This window comes from Phocoena phocoena, chromosome 3 (genome assembly GCF_963924675.1).
Source record: "Phocoena phocoena chromosome 3, mPhoPho1.1, whole genome shotgun sequence".
Classification (NCBI taxonomy): domain Eukaryota; kingdom Metazoa; phylum Chordata; class Mammalia; order Artiodactyla; family Phocoenidae; genus Phocoena; species Phocoena phocoena.
This window is the reverse complement of record NC_089221.1, coordinates 54886655-54905512: the sequence shown is the minus strand read 5'-3', so window position 1 is coordinate 54905512 and position 18858 is coordinate 54886655. Positions and strand designations below refer to the sequence as shown.

The window sequence follows — 18858 nt, the reverse complement described above, 5'->3', positions numbered from 1 at the left end:
TTACAGAACTGCCCAGGCTCCAGAGTGAAATGATTTATTTAGCTACAGCTATGGTAGAACAGAGCTTTCTGCTTCCTAACCCCGCCCTCTTTTAATTCACTGAAACTTCCCTTCAAAAATGTTCTAGGTTACGACCTTCGTGGATGGTGTTCCCAGAGCTGAATTTTCTCTAAGGAAAATCCTCTCATCTACTTGGAGTTCATAAGAGAGGATACATTTTTTTAAAAAAAACACAGGAAACAGAACATCAAAACCTTTCAAAGTTTTATGTGTCTAGTTAGAGCAGAGGGACAAATCTTTTCTTAATCAAAATTATACTTTACGAGTTAAGAGGACCTAGTAGGTTTACAAGCCTATCAGAGAAGTTCAAAAATAACAATTCTTCTGATACCAAGAACAGAAATAAAAGTTACGTTTCACATAACACAGAGGCAAAGGGCTCAAATGGGCCTTCCTCTTTCATCGTGGCCTTTTGTAAATATTGCGACAGTGGACCAGTGGGAATTCTGGCAGGAAAAAAAGTCCCATCAGAGACTGGCTTTTTGTTTAAAAAAAAAAAAAAAAGCCTTGCTCATGCAGAAAATTCTTGCTTTTTCCATTATGTGGTGTCTGGAGGAGGGTGGGAAGAGGAAGGCTTCTTTCTATATCTGTAGAGCACTGTAATTTAAAATGAGTCATGTAAAACATAAATGAAAATGTTAACCTCTGAGAACAGGGGTCAGTAAATTTTATTCCCGCTTAGATCCAGTTTTCTCTGGCAAGCTTGACTAAACCCAAACCAGGGGCTTTCCCTACAGATGTATTGCAACTCACCCAGAAACTGAGGGTTAAGTCTGAAAGAAGACAAGCTCAAGAAAGAGGCCTTGTGAATTTGAGAATTCCTTGGCTATGGCTCAGCTTTGGGCTATCTGGTCAACGCAGCATACCTCCCATTTCATGGGAGTGAATTTTCCCCAATCACAGCTACAGAGCATACCCTCACTTCTAAGAGGGGAGCATTTTTCTGCCTTAGGGCTAAGCCATATTGCAGTAGTGGACACTGGGAAAGCATCTGAGGGCCTGTCTACCATTGGAAGACCTCTCAGATTTCTGAGTCCCCAGCTGTGGTTCACTGGAAGTAATTATTCAAATAAAATCATTAAATCCATCCTGATGACTTAAGAAAACCACCTAGAACCAAGGACTTTTCCTTTGGCTTCCTACACCATGACTGACATGAACTGAAGTTTGACTGCTGTGTTCCCTGAGCAAGACTCAACCAGAGGCCAAATGGAAACGTTCAGCCCCCTGATCCATGTTCTAGCTTCAAATGCTCTCAGTCAGAGCTGCTCTCTTCTCTGAGTAAAGATTAAACTTTCATTTAAATGATCCATTAAAACACACACATTCTTCTGGACTGGCACTGCTATCGAGGAGTCCAACTCTAGGTTCAAACACTGATACTGCTCTGCTAGCACAATACTTTTGCATGAATGGTATGAGGTCACAGTTTTAACTTATACATTACATATTCTTCCCTCTTTATTGCAAGAAAACTGTTAGAGAGGTTGATGATTTCATACAAATTGTCTAATATAAGTCTCTGGTTTGACATATGGTTCAAGCACATGATCTTAACAGAAACAAAATATTGGTCAATCAAGCATTTTTAATATCTCTAAGATTTTTCAATTAGTTTGAGGGTAACTGAATTATGGGGCAAAAATTACAAAGATGTGAGACTGTATTTAAAAAGCCTACAATTTATAGGCCACTATTTCCAAATATTTATTTAATTGCTTTCAGAACCTGTGGTGGCTTTAATATGACATGACCTCTGGAGAAGTTAATCCTAACTAGAGGTTCCGTCCTCCCCCATTTCACTTTGAGGGTGGTACAGTGTGGTGTTGACAAGCACAAGTCCTCAAGTCAGAGAGTCTGCATGCAAGTCTCAGCTGGCCACCATCTACTAGTATTTGCCCCTGGGCAGGTTGCTTTTTCTAAGCCTCAACCTATAAATAGCACTAAATAAGATAATGGAGGTAAAGCACAGAGCAAATGCTCATGCATGCCAGCAAACATATCAATAAAGAATAAACTTCAAAATTTTCATCTCAGAGGTAAAACATTTCATCTGACACGTATTTAAGAAAAGAAGGGCTTCCCTGGTGGCGCAGTGGTTGAGAGTCCGCCTGCCGATGCAGGGGTCACGGGTTCATGCCCCGGTCTGGGAAGATCCCACATGCCGTGGAGCGGCTAGGCACAGTGAGCCATGGCCGCTAAGCCTGCGCGTCCGGAGCCTGTGCTCCGCAACGGGAGAGGCCACAACAGTGAGAGGCCCGCGTACCGCAAAAAAAAAAAAAGAAAAAAAAAAAAAAAAAAAAAAAAAGAAAAGAAAAAGGCAGCGCTCAGATGCAATGAACTAAAAACAGTTATATTTTAAAAATTGCAAATACAACCTTTTTAGCAATCAAAAATTCATGTAATCATTCAGCTACATGCCCATAAATAAAAGGTCCAGAATAAGGTAACAAAGTTCATCAGAGCCTACACCACCTTTGCCTAAAACACTCAATATCAACTCCGTGAGACGGATTTCTGGGAAAAGGCTAACATCAATCAGTAATGGTCTCTTCACCTCCTATAAACAAAAGACTTTTATCCCCTTCATTTTTTTTTTTTTTTTTTTTTTTTTTTCACGGTACGCGGGCCTCTTTTTTTTGAGGTACGCGGGCCTCTCACTGCTGTGGCCTCTCCCGTTGCGGAGCACAGGCTCCGGACGCGCAGGCTCAGCGGCCATGGCTCACGGGCCTAGCCGCTTCGCGGCATGTGGGATCCTCCCGGACCGGGGCACGAACCCGCGTCCCCTGCATCGGCAGGCGGACTCTCAACCACTGCGCCACCAGGGAAGCCCTATCCCCTTCATTTTAAAAAGGTTTAATTACTCTAACTATTAATCCCCACCCTCTCCATTTCCTTTTCTTAGGAAATTATACATGAATGTGAGACAACATAATCTGAAGACTACTATATTTGCTAGGATATAAAATTTAGAACATTTCAAAATGCGAAATAAACACAGCATCTGACACTGGCAAAAGATGGTCCCTTAGGGATCCAGTGAATCAAGAGACGCTGAAGCAAAAGCGTTGGCTATATTTTAAATTGTTCTAGAAAATAGATGGAGCAGGGGTTGCGTGAGAGGTGGGAGTGACAGTGGTCTTGTATTTTGGAAAAAGATCATTGTGAAACTGACCCCATCCTTCTCTTCTAGAGTATATGAAAGGCAACTAGCCTCACAGCTAGACTATAGCTAATCACCCCCCACCCCCCGCAAAATAAACTCACAAATATTTTCACTCTTATAGTTAAAGAATATAAATTACTGAAAATATTAAAGGGACGTCATAACTAGGTTGGAATTCACCAAAAGCAGTTCAGGGGATGAAAACAGTTAACTGGTGACAATTGGCTTATGTGACCACACTGCCTTTAGGTAAGAAGAGGTCTCAGTCCACTGCACAGGCTCAGGAAGCTGGTAAAGAAAACAAGAGTAAATATTTTGTGCATCTTGTGAAACTCTTCCTTAATTCAGGCCAAAGTTAGATGATTCTAATCACAGAAGAGCTGGAGAGATGTGGTCTGACAAGAAACAGAGTTTTAACCTAAACAACTGTAAATTTTATGTTCCAATATGTTTAAACTTCCTCTAAATGTTAAAGCCAACCAGGTTTCTCAAGTTTCCCTTCAGGGGAAGATGAGACCACAAATGACAGTTACCATGTAACTGTGCGTGTAACTACAAACAATGATGGCTAGTAAAGGAGCAAGTTAGAGCTAGCTTTCAATCCTTTCAAGCCTCCTTTAGTGAAGTAGCAAATCAATTACATTTCCACAATTAACTCAATGATGACTTTTCTATATTGCCTTATATACTGTACTAGCAGATAGATGTTTACATAAACATTATCTATATAAACGTTATTATATATAAACATATTTATATAAATTATATAACTTTATATAATAATGTATTTAATATATAATAATTTATATAACTTATATAAATGGTTTTATATTAATGTCTTACCATGTTATAAAGTCATGTTTTCATATATATATGAAAGCACTAGCCAAGTGAGGGCTAACTCGAAGGTTAATATTTTAACCACTTAATAAGCCCCATAGCTTCCAACCTGCCGAGGGAAGGAACTGTCCCTTAAAACTAATCACCTCTTCCCAGCCTGTTCTGATGAGGTTCTTTTGCTGGAAGCAAGAGTAACTCATGCATCTGTTTAGTTCTCTTTAGATTTTCTTGGGTCTATTGCCTGAGAGTGAGAAAATCTGGCTGTTTAGCTCATTTTTTTGCATATCAGTCTGCTTCACGGGTCACTGGCAAGCCAGGGGATGACTTGCCCTCCTGGCTAACAGACTGTGGCCAGAAATACAGTAGCGTCGCACAGCACGAACATGACCACCCAAGGGCCCTTCCACTGTATCACACTGCTGCTTAAGAATTCTGGGTCAAAAGTCACACGGTTGGAGGTCAAACCCCAACTCCTGCCTGAGCTGTGTGACCATGGGCCATCATCTAATTAAGCTTTAATCTCTTTACCTTTACAATAGGTATAATAATAGTAAGGCCAATGTCATACAGTTCTAATGAAAAGTAACAAGTTAACGTTGCAAAATGTTAGCATAGCATCTGACACAAAACTAGTATTTGTTGAACGCACAAATATAGGTAGGTATAAATTCAGCTTTATACTTATGTATGTAGATATATGTTAATACATGTATTTCTGTAAATTTTCATACATAGTAATAGTATTGACATTCCCCACGTCAATAATAATTTTATGCTTTGTTGTCTGTTTTTTGGAATATGCCTTGTATTGCTAGGTATTTGGAAAATATATAACTTACAGTTTTATTCTTCTGGCAATTATTCTTTAAGTTAATCAAAATGAATTCATTTTTAAACTATGCCTTTCTAATTATAAAGCTTAACAATGAAATGGCAATTTTGAAGTTTGCCCTTGTGACATGAGAAGTTGAATATATCTCACTGAGCTCTTGCTTTTCAGAGAACGCCTCTCAATTCCTTCCACATGATATATAAGGAAGCAACACATTAAGGTCTTGAGTCACCTTCTTTCTTCCTCAAAACTCTGCATCCACCATCTTTTGGCATTTACTGCTACAAAAGACAAGGAAGCCTGAATTTTGCTCCTTGATAGTTAACCAGATATTTTGGAAAGACGTTTAACAGCATTCTTATAATTAAAAAAAAATTTGCCAAAACGTATCTAGAGGTGGTCTGTCATTGATTTCATCTAAACAATGTGGAACACGCTTTCAAATCTGCACAAAATGCATGCATGCTTATTTTTATAATGTTTGTTCTTTTTCATTTGATATGACTTGTTACTCATTTATCAACACTGAAAATCCCCATGTTATACCTTCTTACTATGTATCTACAATCTTCTCTTTCATTTTCATCTCTTTTCTCTTTCGATTCTGGAAGAGCTCTGAGTTTCTCCTCCACAACATTAATTTTCTTTTCAGCTGTGTTAATTCTACTCTCTATTGCCTCTCCTATGGATTTTAATGTGCTATACTGCATTCTTAATTTCTTTACAATTTTTATTTTTTTAATGGTTTCACTCCCATTTCATCCCATCCAGTTCTTTTCAGCTCATAATCATCTACTTTCTGCCCCTCTTTCATTTGGGCCATTGCTGGAGGTCTATTCTTCCTTCAAATCTTTGATACAATCTCTCCTTTCCTTTACAGAGCAATGTTTTTCAGTAGGCTCAGCTATTTTTTTTTTTTCCCCCTGTTTATTGATCACCATACAGGGAGATCTGCCCGGACCTGGTGTTTGCTCTGAGCTACTCTTTTTTTTTTTTTTTTTTTTTGCTGTACGCGGGCCTCTCACTGTTCTGGCCTCTCCCATTGCGGAGCACAGGCTCCGGACGTGCAGGCCCAGCGGCCATGGCTCACGGGCCCAGCCGCTCCGCGGCATGCGGGATCCTCCCGGACCGGGGCACAAACCCGTGTCGTCTGCATCGGCAGGCGGACTCTCAACCACTGCGCCACCAGGGAAGCCCTGCTCTGAGCTACTCTTGATCCACGTGGGTGCTGGCTTCAGACCAAGAGTTGGTAGGCAGGTTGAGATGAACAGTTCCCAGGCCAATTTCCAATGTGATTTTCATTTCAATACAGTTTTGCTGAAAGCAAACCTTCTCCTACCTTTACTGCCAGGCTTTCTGAGGCTCTGAATGGAGGACTCAAACAATATTGAAACCCTCAGGAAACACGGGTCTAACTCTACCCCACCTCCAACACTTTACTTCTGTGGAGTAAGATTCTCAAGAGGTAACAGTATTAATAAAGCCCCTACCCCACCCTCCCAGCTCTGCCTGGTTATTTTCTGAGTTATGACCTTCCACTGAATAAAAAGGCACTGTTGGGGAGATTAGAAAGAGGAAAGGAAGAGCATTCTGGGGACAGCTGCTAGGTTCTTTCTGAATTACAGGCAGAGTTGGGGAGGATATGTCTCTGCCTACCTATTTTTAGGTGGTCAAAACTTACTCTGCCTGTGTTTTTAAACCCAGTTCCATTTGGTTTACAGTAGACACTTCTCCTGCTAGTTCTAGTTTTTATAACTGTTTAGAATATAAGGACTTTTCTCTACCTTCTTAGAGACTCTAGTGAGAAGTGTGTCAGGGCTACCAGGCAAAGACCTTTTTAAATCAGGAAACTTTTAAATAAGTTTCTTTTTTAACTGGGGGGAAAAACAATAAAAGCATCCAAGAATTTTTACGGGCACTCGTGTCCTTGGAGAGACTCTCTCTGTGCAATGTCACAGTGTCCTTTTAAGTTAAACACCTAGGATTAAATTCACCTGTGCCTTTCACTTGCCCTCATCTACCCTCTTGTCCTTGGAATTCAGGTAACAGAAACATGATGTTTATGTTATAAACTTGGCAGTGACTAACTTTCCTGCGAAATAAAGTTTGACATTCAAAGGAATTTAGTCATTTAGCCAAACTTTAAAAATGGCGTTTACCGCTAATTTTGACAGAACTCAGGTACAAGACTTCAGATTCATATGAGTCCACTTCAGATTTCTTATACTTAGGGACTTTAAGCAGCTGCTGTCTACATGCCAAAACACATAATTTTTTATGCTGGATATCCTCAGCTTTTGGCTTTTAAGAAGCAAGTAATAACCTGCTCAATTTTAACCAAAATGATTTAATTATGAATCAGAAGTAAGAAAATGTGAAGCTCAGGGGAACATTTGAAGCAGACATTTAACTTCTTCAAAAATAATAGAAATGGAAGGAAAATCACTTATCAATGGCACAGAACTTTTGAGTATCTGATCAAGGTGTATTTGAGAAAAACCGCACATACACACATATAACCCCAAACTTTGTCTCCGGTTCATGGCCTTATCAGTCTCTTTGTAACTCAACTCTTTCATATATTTAGCAGACGTAAGAAAATGCTATAAGTTGTAGGTAAAACAAGAGAATCTGTGATGGTACGAATGTAACAGCCAATGAAACTTAACAGATAAAACACATAATTACAGACCACCCAGAAAGCAGAAAATAGCCGGTTCCTTCAGTTACTGGTAACTTCACAAAGGACTGCTGAACAAGACCCACACGACTGCCTTCTGGAGTGTTCCTGAACCCTCTGAATGCTCCTCCTAGGGAGCCCCCTCCTTTTTAAATATTTACACAATCATTTGAGCTTTAGTTCCTTAATCTGGAAAATGGTCCTAACGCCGTATTTGCAGGGTGGCTGTAGGGATCAAATGAAAAATGTCTTTAAAATGCTGAGCAGAATGCTTGGCAAACAGTAAGTCAGCAAATTTTTAGGGTATATTTGGAAAAAGCCATTTCCAACATTTAAATAGACCCATGGGGAAACATGGGACAATGACTCTAATATATACTTTGATATGTTCTAACCAAATTCATTACATCTCGTTCCTTGGTACTTTGTAGATAATCACGATTATTTAGCAAAAAGTCACATCTTGCTCAAACTTCTTTGAACCTGTCTCCTTTGAAAATGGAAAATTTACTTTTTGCTCCCCGAAAAAACATGGTAAGACCTAAGTAAGCAATGGTGTAAAATACTCGGAAATTATAAATTAATAATGATATAAATATTCAACTACGTTTCTATAGTTAAGAACAGGAATAGAAAGATATTTCAAGTGAACTATTTACTGATAAAGAAGCAACATTCTTAAACACTAGAAAATTTTAAAACAGGATAAAAAATAAAGCCAGTGGTGTTTAACGCGGATTCACAATAGATTATCTTATGAACAACCTCAAGTCATTTTGAAAATTGCATTTTCCAAAACCCAGTAGCAAGTTGGGACCAACGCTGACTGTCTCTCGCTGTGACGGTGGTACCTTGTGCAGTCTGAAGGCACTATGGCAGTTTCGCTCCTTAGGGTAAAGTGTGGAATATAACACTGACCACCCAACAGTCCCTCTGGCTTTACAATGAAGACTCACATAATGCCTATGCTAATGTGTTATCTCTTGGGTACGTATTTTAACACTGCTATCACATAAATTTGAAGAGGTCTGAATAAACAAATCTTTATAACCTGAATAGGCAAATGTTAAAAACATCACCTTCTATCTGCCTTGGAAAATTTAACAAAAAACCCACTAGAAAAATCCCTAGGAACTCTGAGCACATATCATGTCAACAAATGCAGCTATGCCACACAGACACAGTCCAAGGGAGGCATTCCATCAATGTCTTTGAATTCGCTGATAAACTGCAATGTGTAAAACGGGAAGAATCTCAAATCAATTTTGATGTCAGCAACTGCTGAGTGCCCACCAACAGAGTTAGAGCATAAATTGTCACACTTGGTGAAACGGATCTTAAAATCATACAGTATGTAGATTTGCAAAAACTTGGTACCAATGTGGCGCTTTCATTAGCAACAATCCTATATCATCCCAAGGATCAACCTCCAATCAGATCTTACAGTGAGGTCATGTGAGCACATCTGCCCAACCGTCTTTGCTTATTTCTCTGAGTTCCTTCATTATTTTCCCTTCTAGCTTCTGGGTTGCACTACTGGGGAAACACTACTAGTGAGAACTTACACCTTCTGCGTTTTGTTTCTCCAACAATTCTTATGAGTAGGGATGGAGAAACTTTTACTGATCAAGTGTCAGTAAGAGGTTAAAATAAAAATACAGCCAGAATTCAGAAGACATAGCGTCTACTTCTTGTTTTAAAAGTAGAGAACACTGGGATTAGGAGGGTTATGGAATTTACAGAAAGCAAAGCAGAGTGGAATTTCTGATTCAAATAATATACCGCAGGGATTTATATTTCACTTATGGCCACATCTTTACCATCCTGGATATCAGATTTGATCATCAGATTACAAAGAGTCTTCTACAACACAGTGTAATAAACTCACAGTGGGAACTTCAATATGCATCAAATTGTGATAGGACAGGAGAATCTATAAGCATTGCACAATACAAGCTACCAACTGAGAAGAGATAAATAGATGAATACAAACACCCCCAAGCAAGAAACAGAACAGAGAAAATGACAGCCATACTTTAGGTGGCATAAAGCCACTAGGACAAAGTTCTCCATGCAAAATTAAACAGAAAGATCTGCTGCTGTTTATTTTGTCTTTAATTGCAAAGTTATATTTCATCAGAACATTTTAAAAATGTACAGTGTATGGAATTATTGTAGCAGAAGCAAAATATCACGGTCTTTTACATAAATTGGTAAGTAGGAATGATGCATTTATAAAGTATTCTGACAACATTCCGTTAAACTTGATATTTTAGGGAAACTGTACCCAAGTAATTAAAATACAGTCAATGTCTAATTCGCTTTGACCTCCTCTATTTAGATTATTTTATTGAAACTGAAAACACTGTTTTGATACTGAATGCTATAAACTCAATCAAGACCTCAAAAATTAAGATATAATCCATCATGCAATTATCCTTCTCATTTCTAGTTAAAATACCAAGCTATTTTCTCCTATTTTAGCCTTCAAACCAATTTTACGTCCTTCCTCATGGAAATTTGTTAGCAACAAAGACACAAATATGCAACAGCCAGCTGTACTGCTAACATCTGCTTTCTTTTACTGAGAAAAACATGGATATGTAAATGGCATCTAATACTTGGCATTCTTGTTTGCCAGAGGTACCAGATTCTCCCCTTTTTGGAAGCTACTTAGCATAGAAGGTGCCATTTGTTGTTGGATTTCAGAATTTTGAACATTTATTTTCTCAAACTCTGACTTAGTGGAGAAGTGTTTGTTAATCAGAATTTTGCCTGTTTTAGACAAAGATGCTTTCACCTACAAACAAGGGAAGACCCACTTCAAAGTTACCAAAGGATCTATTGACAACTAAGCTAAAAAGTTAAAAATAGAAACACTTTTAACATACAGAATTCTACTTTCATGACAAAGAAAACTGTTATTAGAACATCAACATTACCTTGGTTGCTAGTAAACAAAATAGGATCACTCCATTTACACAGCTCCCGCTCGAATCAGAAGTGTGAGGGCTTTATTTAGGTTACACAGACATGGACATTGGACCCTTCACCCATTGTGGAAAAAAGAACACAGAGTGAAATCTCTAGAGCCAGCAGCCTTAATGAAAGCCTCTGAACATATATCTCACTTAAGTAAAAAAATATATATAATTTGCATACTACAGCTGTGATTCTAAATGACACATGCCATGGTAGCCTGGCAGAAAAGCTTTTCCTCAAATAATGTCTTATCTGTAACCCTGAACTTAGCTGTCACCGCAGCTCCAGGAAAGCGAGAATCAAATCCTTCCTGTCTAATAACAGACTGGAGGAGGGAGGGAGGAGCCCTCTCCTCTCTGGGAGATAAGGGGACCTTCCTGCCCATCCCACCTCTGGGAGCCCTGTTAATTTCTAACATGGCTGGGCCAGCTCGGGGAAGAACCTTTCTGCTAAAAAGCAGCAAAGGTGAGAACACTTTCTCTTCTTCTCAATTTCCTTTTCAAATAACTGTGGCTATGGAAATTGTTTATTAGGGTTACTTTCTCCTTCACATTTCTGGGGAAACAAAAGAATTAAATTTAAAATTAACAGGGAAAACGTCTTAAAAATCAAGAATTTAGTAAGAAGAATAGAAACGCTGGTGCTCCTGAGAGGGAGAACTGTTATAATATGTAACTAAATGCCTGAGTGATACAGTCTGTCATAAGAGAATTGGTTAGGCTCACCTGATTTTATCAAAAATGATCACATTTGTTTTTTTCAGGCCTGCTCTTTAATCAATTATATTGATGACATCTTTCAGATGTCACTTCCTACTAAAACACGAAGGGCAAACACTTACATGTTGGGAATTTCCTGGCGGTCCAGTGGTTAGGACTCAGCTCTTTCACTGCCGGGGCCCGGGTTCAATCCCTGGTCGGGGAACTAAGACCCTGAAAGCCTCGCTGTGTGGTCAAAAAGAAAAAGAAAAACAAACAAACAAAACCCCCAAACAAACAAACAAAAAACAGGTACATGTTTACATCTGGGTAAAAATCTCTACTGTTCTGATTGATTTTTCTGGTGGGTCAGAAATTAAAGACAGGACTCCAAGGCCCTGATCTTCAAATATCCTGCAACCGGGCCTGCTTGCTTCCCGAAACACAGTGATCAATGAAAAACAGGGAGTCAGCACCAAAGTCAGAGGTCTCACCCCATCACCGGGGGCGGTTAACCACAGTCCTCCCGCTTCACAGCAAAGTCTCACTTAAGCAGGAGAAAAGGTGAGGAAAGTTAAGACAAGGCAGCTTCTGAACTAAGACATAATTCATAAAGGCAGGAATTCGTGACGCAAAGCAAACTACTTTCACAGGTACTATTTCTGTGAGTAACAGCAGTACGTTCTGACCAGGGGGCTCAGCAAAGGTGTATAATTTGGGATCGGGTCACCATCCTCTGCGACCTCTGTACAGTGTAGTCAATTTATGTGATGTATTACAGCCTTGCTTTCTAGACCGGGGGCGACAACCGTGGAGGGACACTCAAATGCTGAGTGTGAAAAATGGAAAAATCACGTGGCTGGGGAGACCATGAAAGCGAACACAAGCTGCAGGCTTTTCTCTTCTTCTGTTTAGAAGGAATTTTGATCAAAGTTTAAAACAGCCCACACCAAATGTGTGCTTTATGTTTTATATGTAGGACCAGCTGGGACCCCACTGTCAGAGTCCAGAGTGGGAGCGGGGGGAGGGGTGTGCAGATGGGGGATGGAAGTGGGGATGAACTCAGATTCCTAAGGGATCTCTCAAGCTAGCAGATTTCAACATCCTATACAAACTGATGTGGTCATGGAATCTCACTAGTCTAAATATTCTGGATTAGTGTGACTTTAATCAAAGGATCTTAAAATACTGTCTCAAGAAATAGCCCCACCGGACAGCTTACTTATGAAAGGAATACAGTTTGATTCTCTTATCCCTAAATCCCCACTTCCATCAACTCATTTCCTTGTGTCAGGGGAAATATGGAAGCACCGCTGAATGCAGAACGAGCAGGAAGATGGCCTTTCAAGAGCTCCCCTAAGGAGCCTCCCCTAAGGAGCACGTACCACCCATTGTGCACCCCCATCACACGTTCACCTGCACCGGGCGGGGAAGAGGTTCTCTCCAAAGGAGGTAAAACGGGGCTTTACTGGGTTGTGGGAAAATGAAATGTGATGCTCGTATCTGTGATTTTAGCTTCCATGCAAAGAGGAGATAAAAGAGGGGGAGGGACAGCATAAAATCCGTGCCCGAGGACACTTGCTGATCTTGACATGTGTTCTATTAACTTTGCTTAAGTGGCTGACAGAGTACACTCTCAGCTGAACATGCTTTCCCACCCGCAGAACTACCCGTCCTAGGAAATGGGGTAAAAAATAACAGCTTTGGAGACACAGCATGCAATGGTCAAGGCCAGGTCAGGATTCCTCAGATGTGAATGATGTGACTAACAATAAACCGTGATGTTTAAAAACAGAATGGGCTGTTACAGCCGTGTGCCTGCACGAGACATACCAAGCACGTGGCTCACTTCCAGAGTCACGTGGGATGTGAAACAGCTGGATGATGCGTTTCCACAGCAAGCATCTGTCCACTTGCTAGGCACCTATGATGCTGTTCTAGGTAACTGGGATAATGGAGAGACATCCAAGACCCCTGCCCTCACAGGGCTTAACAATCTACCAGAGCGAACAGATAATAAACGAACAATGTGGTAAGTAAATTCTAGAGTAGGTTAGATGATAAATGCTTTGCAAAAGCAGAAGGGCAGATTGTATGTGAAACGAGATGAGCAGAGCCAGCCTCCTTGAGAAGAAAGCTTTAAGCAAAGAGTGGAGAGTGGGTCAGCTAAGAGGACGGCTGAGGAAGAGCTGTCCAAGCAGAGGCCCATGGTGGGAGAAGAACCGGAAAGGGCATCAGAGGGCACGCCGTCTCTCTCGGGTCCGACTTCATCTCTCATCCCTGCTTTCTAGCACAAGATAGGGGCTCAGTTCATATTTACCGAATGATTTAAACTCCAAGAAATACAAGATTATCCAATATACAAATTCAATCCAAACTAGGCCAGGGCTTCATAAGAAAACTGTATGCAAACTGGATGGGTGGAAGGTACATTCTCCTGAGAGGAGCTGGGGATCAGATCTTCAAATGGGTTTTTGACTCTCTTTTCCCCAAAATGTGAGACATCACAGCCTTCTTTCCAGGAACATGCAAGAAAAGCAAAAAGTGGGTTCTGTCATCAGGGGACACTCCTCACACAGATGCTACTTGTGGGCAGAGTTTAAAGAGAACGTTCTTTTAAATACAAAGAGGGAAGCTGGTGAGAGGAGCAGAAAGGTAGGTTTATCCCACGCTCATTTCGGGGGCGTGCCAACTGTCCCCATAACACTCCCTCCGCAAAAGAGACCTGCATGTCACCGGGGTAACCTTCTCAATAAAATACAGTCAAACATGAAAAACAGGCTAAGTAAGGTGAGGGAGTAAAAAGGAAAAAAAGGCGAAAGAATTCAATTACAGTAAGAGAAAAGTACTATCCTTTCCAACCTTCATATAATTTGTCCCTGCAAACACTTTTCAAATAAACACACCCTCAGGCAAAAGAAATTAAAGCCCCACAGGTTCCAACAAATAAGTCTGTCCTTACAACTACTTTCCATATCAATTTGACACGCAACTAGCAGGAGCTGTGGAATCCTCATTTCATAGGAATCAAATTTAAATGAGAATGCAAGAGTAACATTTCTAGAAAATCTAATATTTAGTACCTCAACTCCCCACCCAACCCCCCATACTGTCTTTTCAACCTTTCAATTGCTCCTAATTTCTCATTTATATTCAGGCCTGCTCTAATACTTCAATGCACATTACCGTGGGTCTCTTTCTTAAACTCTGCTAAAATATTTCATTTTACTCTTTCTATGTATTAAAAAAAAAAAAGAAAAAGCTGTTAAAAATCTCAGTTGTTACCACATTACGTGAGAAAGAAAGCGTTATAAAACAGTTTAGATCCTACAAAGAGAAAATCATTTTTAAGGAAAGACCTGCTTTTCCGTATACTATATCCAAATGAAAATATCAGATGCAATTTTTGTTTAGAAGCTATTTTTACAAAATCTTTTTGTCCCTAATCTTGACAAGGTACCCCTTTTAAATAAACTTTTCTGACCTGACTCAGATATTTTTATAAGTCTGTAATCTTTTGTATGCCAGGAGAAATTATATCATTTTTCCTTTTGAATTAGACTACATATTAGGAAGTGTATCTAACTTAAAAAATCAGAAGTCAAATTAAAAATATGTAGTTTGGTAGGAAAAAAACAATTATGTATATACCTCCCCTCAGCTAAGTGAAACTATGCAAGAAACACAATGGTTGACAAAATTATATATAATTATATATATATACACACATATATATATAAAATGACAAAATCGTATATATATTACCTATATACAAAAAACTTTCAGAGTCAAGTTTTTTTGACTCATCTGGAAAAATCCTAACTTTTGCTTTTGAACTGTCAAGTAAAACATATCATTCGAATATTATTTCTAAAGTACAGTATAATGTTTATGAAACAAGTATCCCTTCTGGGTTGGGATGGGAAGAGAAAAGCTCTTCCCTTCAAGTATCCTTAGTGAGTTCTTCGACATTTATAAAATATTCCCAATTCCATTTACCCTTGCATTCTGCTTCTTCACTCCCGGTACCTCATTCATTTGCGCTAAAATAAGCCAACAGGATCTCTTCCAGAAAATACACTGTGATGCCCACAGTCAGTTTTACTTGACACATAACCACCGCAGTTGAGTCCACCCATTTGAAACACATCTTTCCACGCCTTTCTCATTCTCTGGGAAAAAGATTATACAGGGGGAACAATGCTTGAGATTCACCAGTGAAGAAATGAATGATTTGACAAGGCTGTTAACAGCAAAGCGGAGTAAAAGGCTTGTCTCTGTGTGAAACTGAACAGAAGAAATACCTTAAGGAACAGCTGTGCTCAGAGCTGAAGTGGGGACCATCTCCAATGAACAATGAGTGGGCTTTGAATCAAGGTGTTTTCCACTTGAGAAAAATATTCAGTGATTTTTTTTTTTTTTTTCCTCATGAAGGCCAAGCACACTATTGGCATTAATGCTACAGATGACACTACCCAGGCAGGAAGAGGACTCTCTGTGCGCCTACACTAACTACAGGATAGAGTTTCAGCTTCAGCCAGTACTCCTGGAGAGGAAACCAAGAGGTAGACACCAGGTTACAAAAGCAATGGTTTCTTCTGTGTTGAGCTCTGTGGTCATTTTATTACTCTCTCCATTTTCCATGCAGATCAAATTAATGTTAAATATACTTACATTAGACTTACCCTCTACTTTCTCAAAATGATTATTTAGGTATATAATACCAGTTACAAGAATAAGAATGCAAAAGGTGTTTAATTCCATGGCAACTCTAATAATAGTGTTTTGAGACACTAACTGAAAAGGTTCTCAGATATCACCACCCTAGTTTTATAACAACTCTCCACCCCACAAACACAAATTTCTAGCCATGTAACGATTGACCAAACTTTTATGCACCATACATAAATTCAGGTAAAGTTGCCAAAACAACTTCTGCCCAGACCGTTTCAGCCCAGCTCAACCAACGTGAGACTTTTCCTTAAAAAAAAAAAAAAAAAAAAGCAGTCATGAAGCGATCACTCATCAATACTGACCTTGCTGCTCACTGTCTGCTTCAGTTTTTGAAGAACCTGGTGCAACAGGAAGGGGTCGAGGTGGCCGGGGCTTTGGTGTGGGCGGTGAGATCTTTTTCCTTCCAATGTATTCTACGTAAGTTCCCGGAAAGTCCCCCCTCTCCCCAGTGGTCTCGTTATAGCCATTTAACCAGCCGATTTCTTCAGGCCTGGCTTCTTGTCCATCACTGAATCCAAGAGCTACTAAGGACCCTTTATTCACAGTCAGTACGTCCCCCAAGTGCAAGTCAATGTCTTCTTCCCGCTCCTTTTTATAGTCGTACAGCGCCCTGTACTGGTACCCCTCGGCACTCATGGCTGCAGACCTGCGACCATGCGACAGCTGAGGCTGGCTGCACACTGCAGTCTAACCTGACGTTTCTATGGAAAGTGAATTCAGAGAGTGTGTTAAGATTCCTAATACACGTCCAGCAGGGGATAAAGGATAACTCTCCAAAGGTTTAAGAGGAGAGGTGATTGGCCATCCGGCCGTCCATCTGTCCTCCATCAAGGGTGTGACTGAAGTCAGGGCTCACTTCCTCTGTGGCCGCAGTCTTCCCACCGGCTTCCTTCTCAGCAACTCGTCAACACATTGACTCGGGGCTGACTCTCCCTTCGAGGCCCGATCCTTTCTGACACTCTTGTCACACTGTCCATCTGTCATCTGATTTGACTATGGCACACACCACATGCGAGCTGCACCTAGCAAAGGGAAAACAAGACTTATGAATCAACGGCACACTTGGCCATCTGTGTGAATCTGAATTTCGACTTCCATTCAACAAGTACTTAATCAACCTGGCAGACATACACAGGCCAGTATGCTTTTGCTTGACATGGTATACACAACAAAGATTAGTGAGGCAGGCAGTCCCAGCCTCCTAAGAACACTCGGCAGGGTGGGAGGCATGCTGGAATGTGGCAACATCTCAGAGATAAGACAGGACACAAGGATCTATAACACTAGGTAAATGTCATAAGAGAGCAGAGACTGAACGCTAGGGAGTTCAAACAAGGGAGAGACCACATCTCACTGCAGGCATCTGAAGACAGAAGAGAACGTGTGGCATGGTCTTAGGTACAGATGTGATGAAGCACTTGTCATATTCTGGGAAGAGCTAGAACAGGCAGACCGGTATGTGTGAAGCCAAAGAGGGAACATCACGTCCGGGTTAGAAAGATGAGCAGGGGTTGTATAACAAACATCACACACGCCCGTGTTGAGTTTATGAGTGATGCAATCTACAATGGGGAGCTGGAAAGAGGCTTGGAGAGAGGGGAACAACAAGACCAGAGCGGCACTTGAAGAACCTCAGTCTAATCCTGGTGCGTGGAAGGGACTGGCGTAGGGACAAGAGGAAAGCCATGAAAGGTGTTTTGCAGCCATCTGGGCAAGTGGCCATGAAGGCATGAGCCAAAGTGGCAGCAGAAGGTACGGAAAGGGGAGGACTGAAGTAAGGGAGAAAGAAGCATGTGTGGGACGTGGCAATGCTGAAAAATGGATCAAGAAAGAGAGAAGCACACAGTACTGGGTACTGGATCCTGGGTGGGGAGACGGACAGACTGCAGCATATGAGAAACAGAGGATGGCAGAGAAGCCAAGAGGAAGGGGCTCTTCCCAGGCTGGAGGGCTGAGCCAAGGTTCAAGGTACTAGCTGACTGCTGGACCTTAAAGATGATCCACTCTGCCAGCTATTTTAGAATTCATTTCTGCATGACATGAGATAATCAGAGAGATACACTGACCTGTGTGTCTGTTTAGCAACATATTAGTATTTTTAAGCCAAAGAAATAAAGACACAAAACTTAGTACATAATAGCAGAGCATAGGTCATTCTGTTGGTACCTTCCTAGCAAAAAAGTAAAATAGAAAGTATAAATTGTACAGAAAATACAAGTACAAAATAAAAAGGAAAAACTTCTCTCTCTCGCACTTTCTCTTTTATCCCAACGTTGATTACTGTTTTAATTTTACGTTGATTCCTTTCTTAAAAAGCAATGAAAATTATATATATTTTTTTAAAAAGAAGAAGAAAAAGAAAGGGAGAAGCAAAAGGTGCCTGATCCTGAGCTCACAAGAAGAATGTAGCTACCAGTATCAGGCAAAGGGAAGCCAGGAGGCCTGATGGGCTAACGGTGATGCTGGGCATCCAAATGCAAGCGTGGATCGTTGAAAACCTGGTCTGTGATTCAGGAGAGGAAACACACCTGAGGTTTGGTAATCAGCCGCATATAAGGCAAGGCCAAGCTCAATGGAATGAAGGGACTCAGAGGGAAAATATTAAAAGTAAAAAAAAAAAAAAAAAAAAAAAAAAAGATCCAAGGACCCAACATCAAGGTTCAGTGAATGCCACTGAGGAGGGAAAGTCAAGGTCTGAAGACAATGCGACGTCCAGGTAGGAAAAGGTGATCTCTAAAGACTAAATCCTGCAGGGGCCTCTGGAAGTGGGAAACAGGCAGGGCTAGGTCATCTGGGGCTTTTGTCCACAGTGGAATCATCACGGACTTGAGAAAGCTCACTCTAGTCTAGTGGTATTGAGGAGAGT

The 18858-nt window shown here is 40.6% G+C and overlaps 1 protein-coding gene across 1 annotated transcript in view; it reads right to left on the bottom strand.

The window, feature by feature from the left end:
* Positions 1–16628, bottom strand: part of PIK3R1 (phosphoinositide-3-kinase regulatory subunit 1) — a 71975-nt gene extending 55347 nt beyond the window's left edge. The window contains exon 1 of the mRNA XM_065874739.1: positions 16295–16628. Within this exon, the coding sequence (XP_065730811.1) occupies positions 16295–16628 (334 nt within the window). The remainder of the gene's footprint in view (positions 1–16294) is intronic.
* Positions 16629–18858: the final 2230 nt, after the last annotated feature.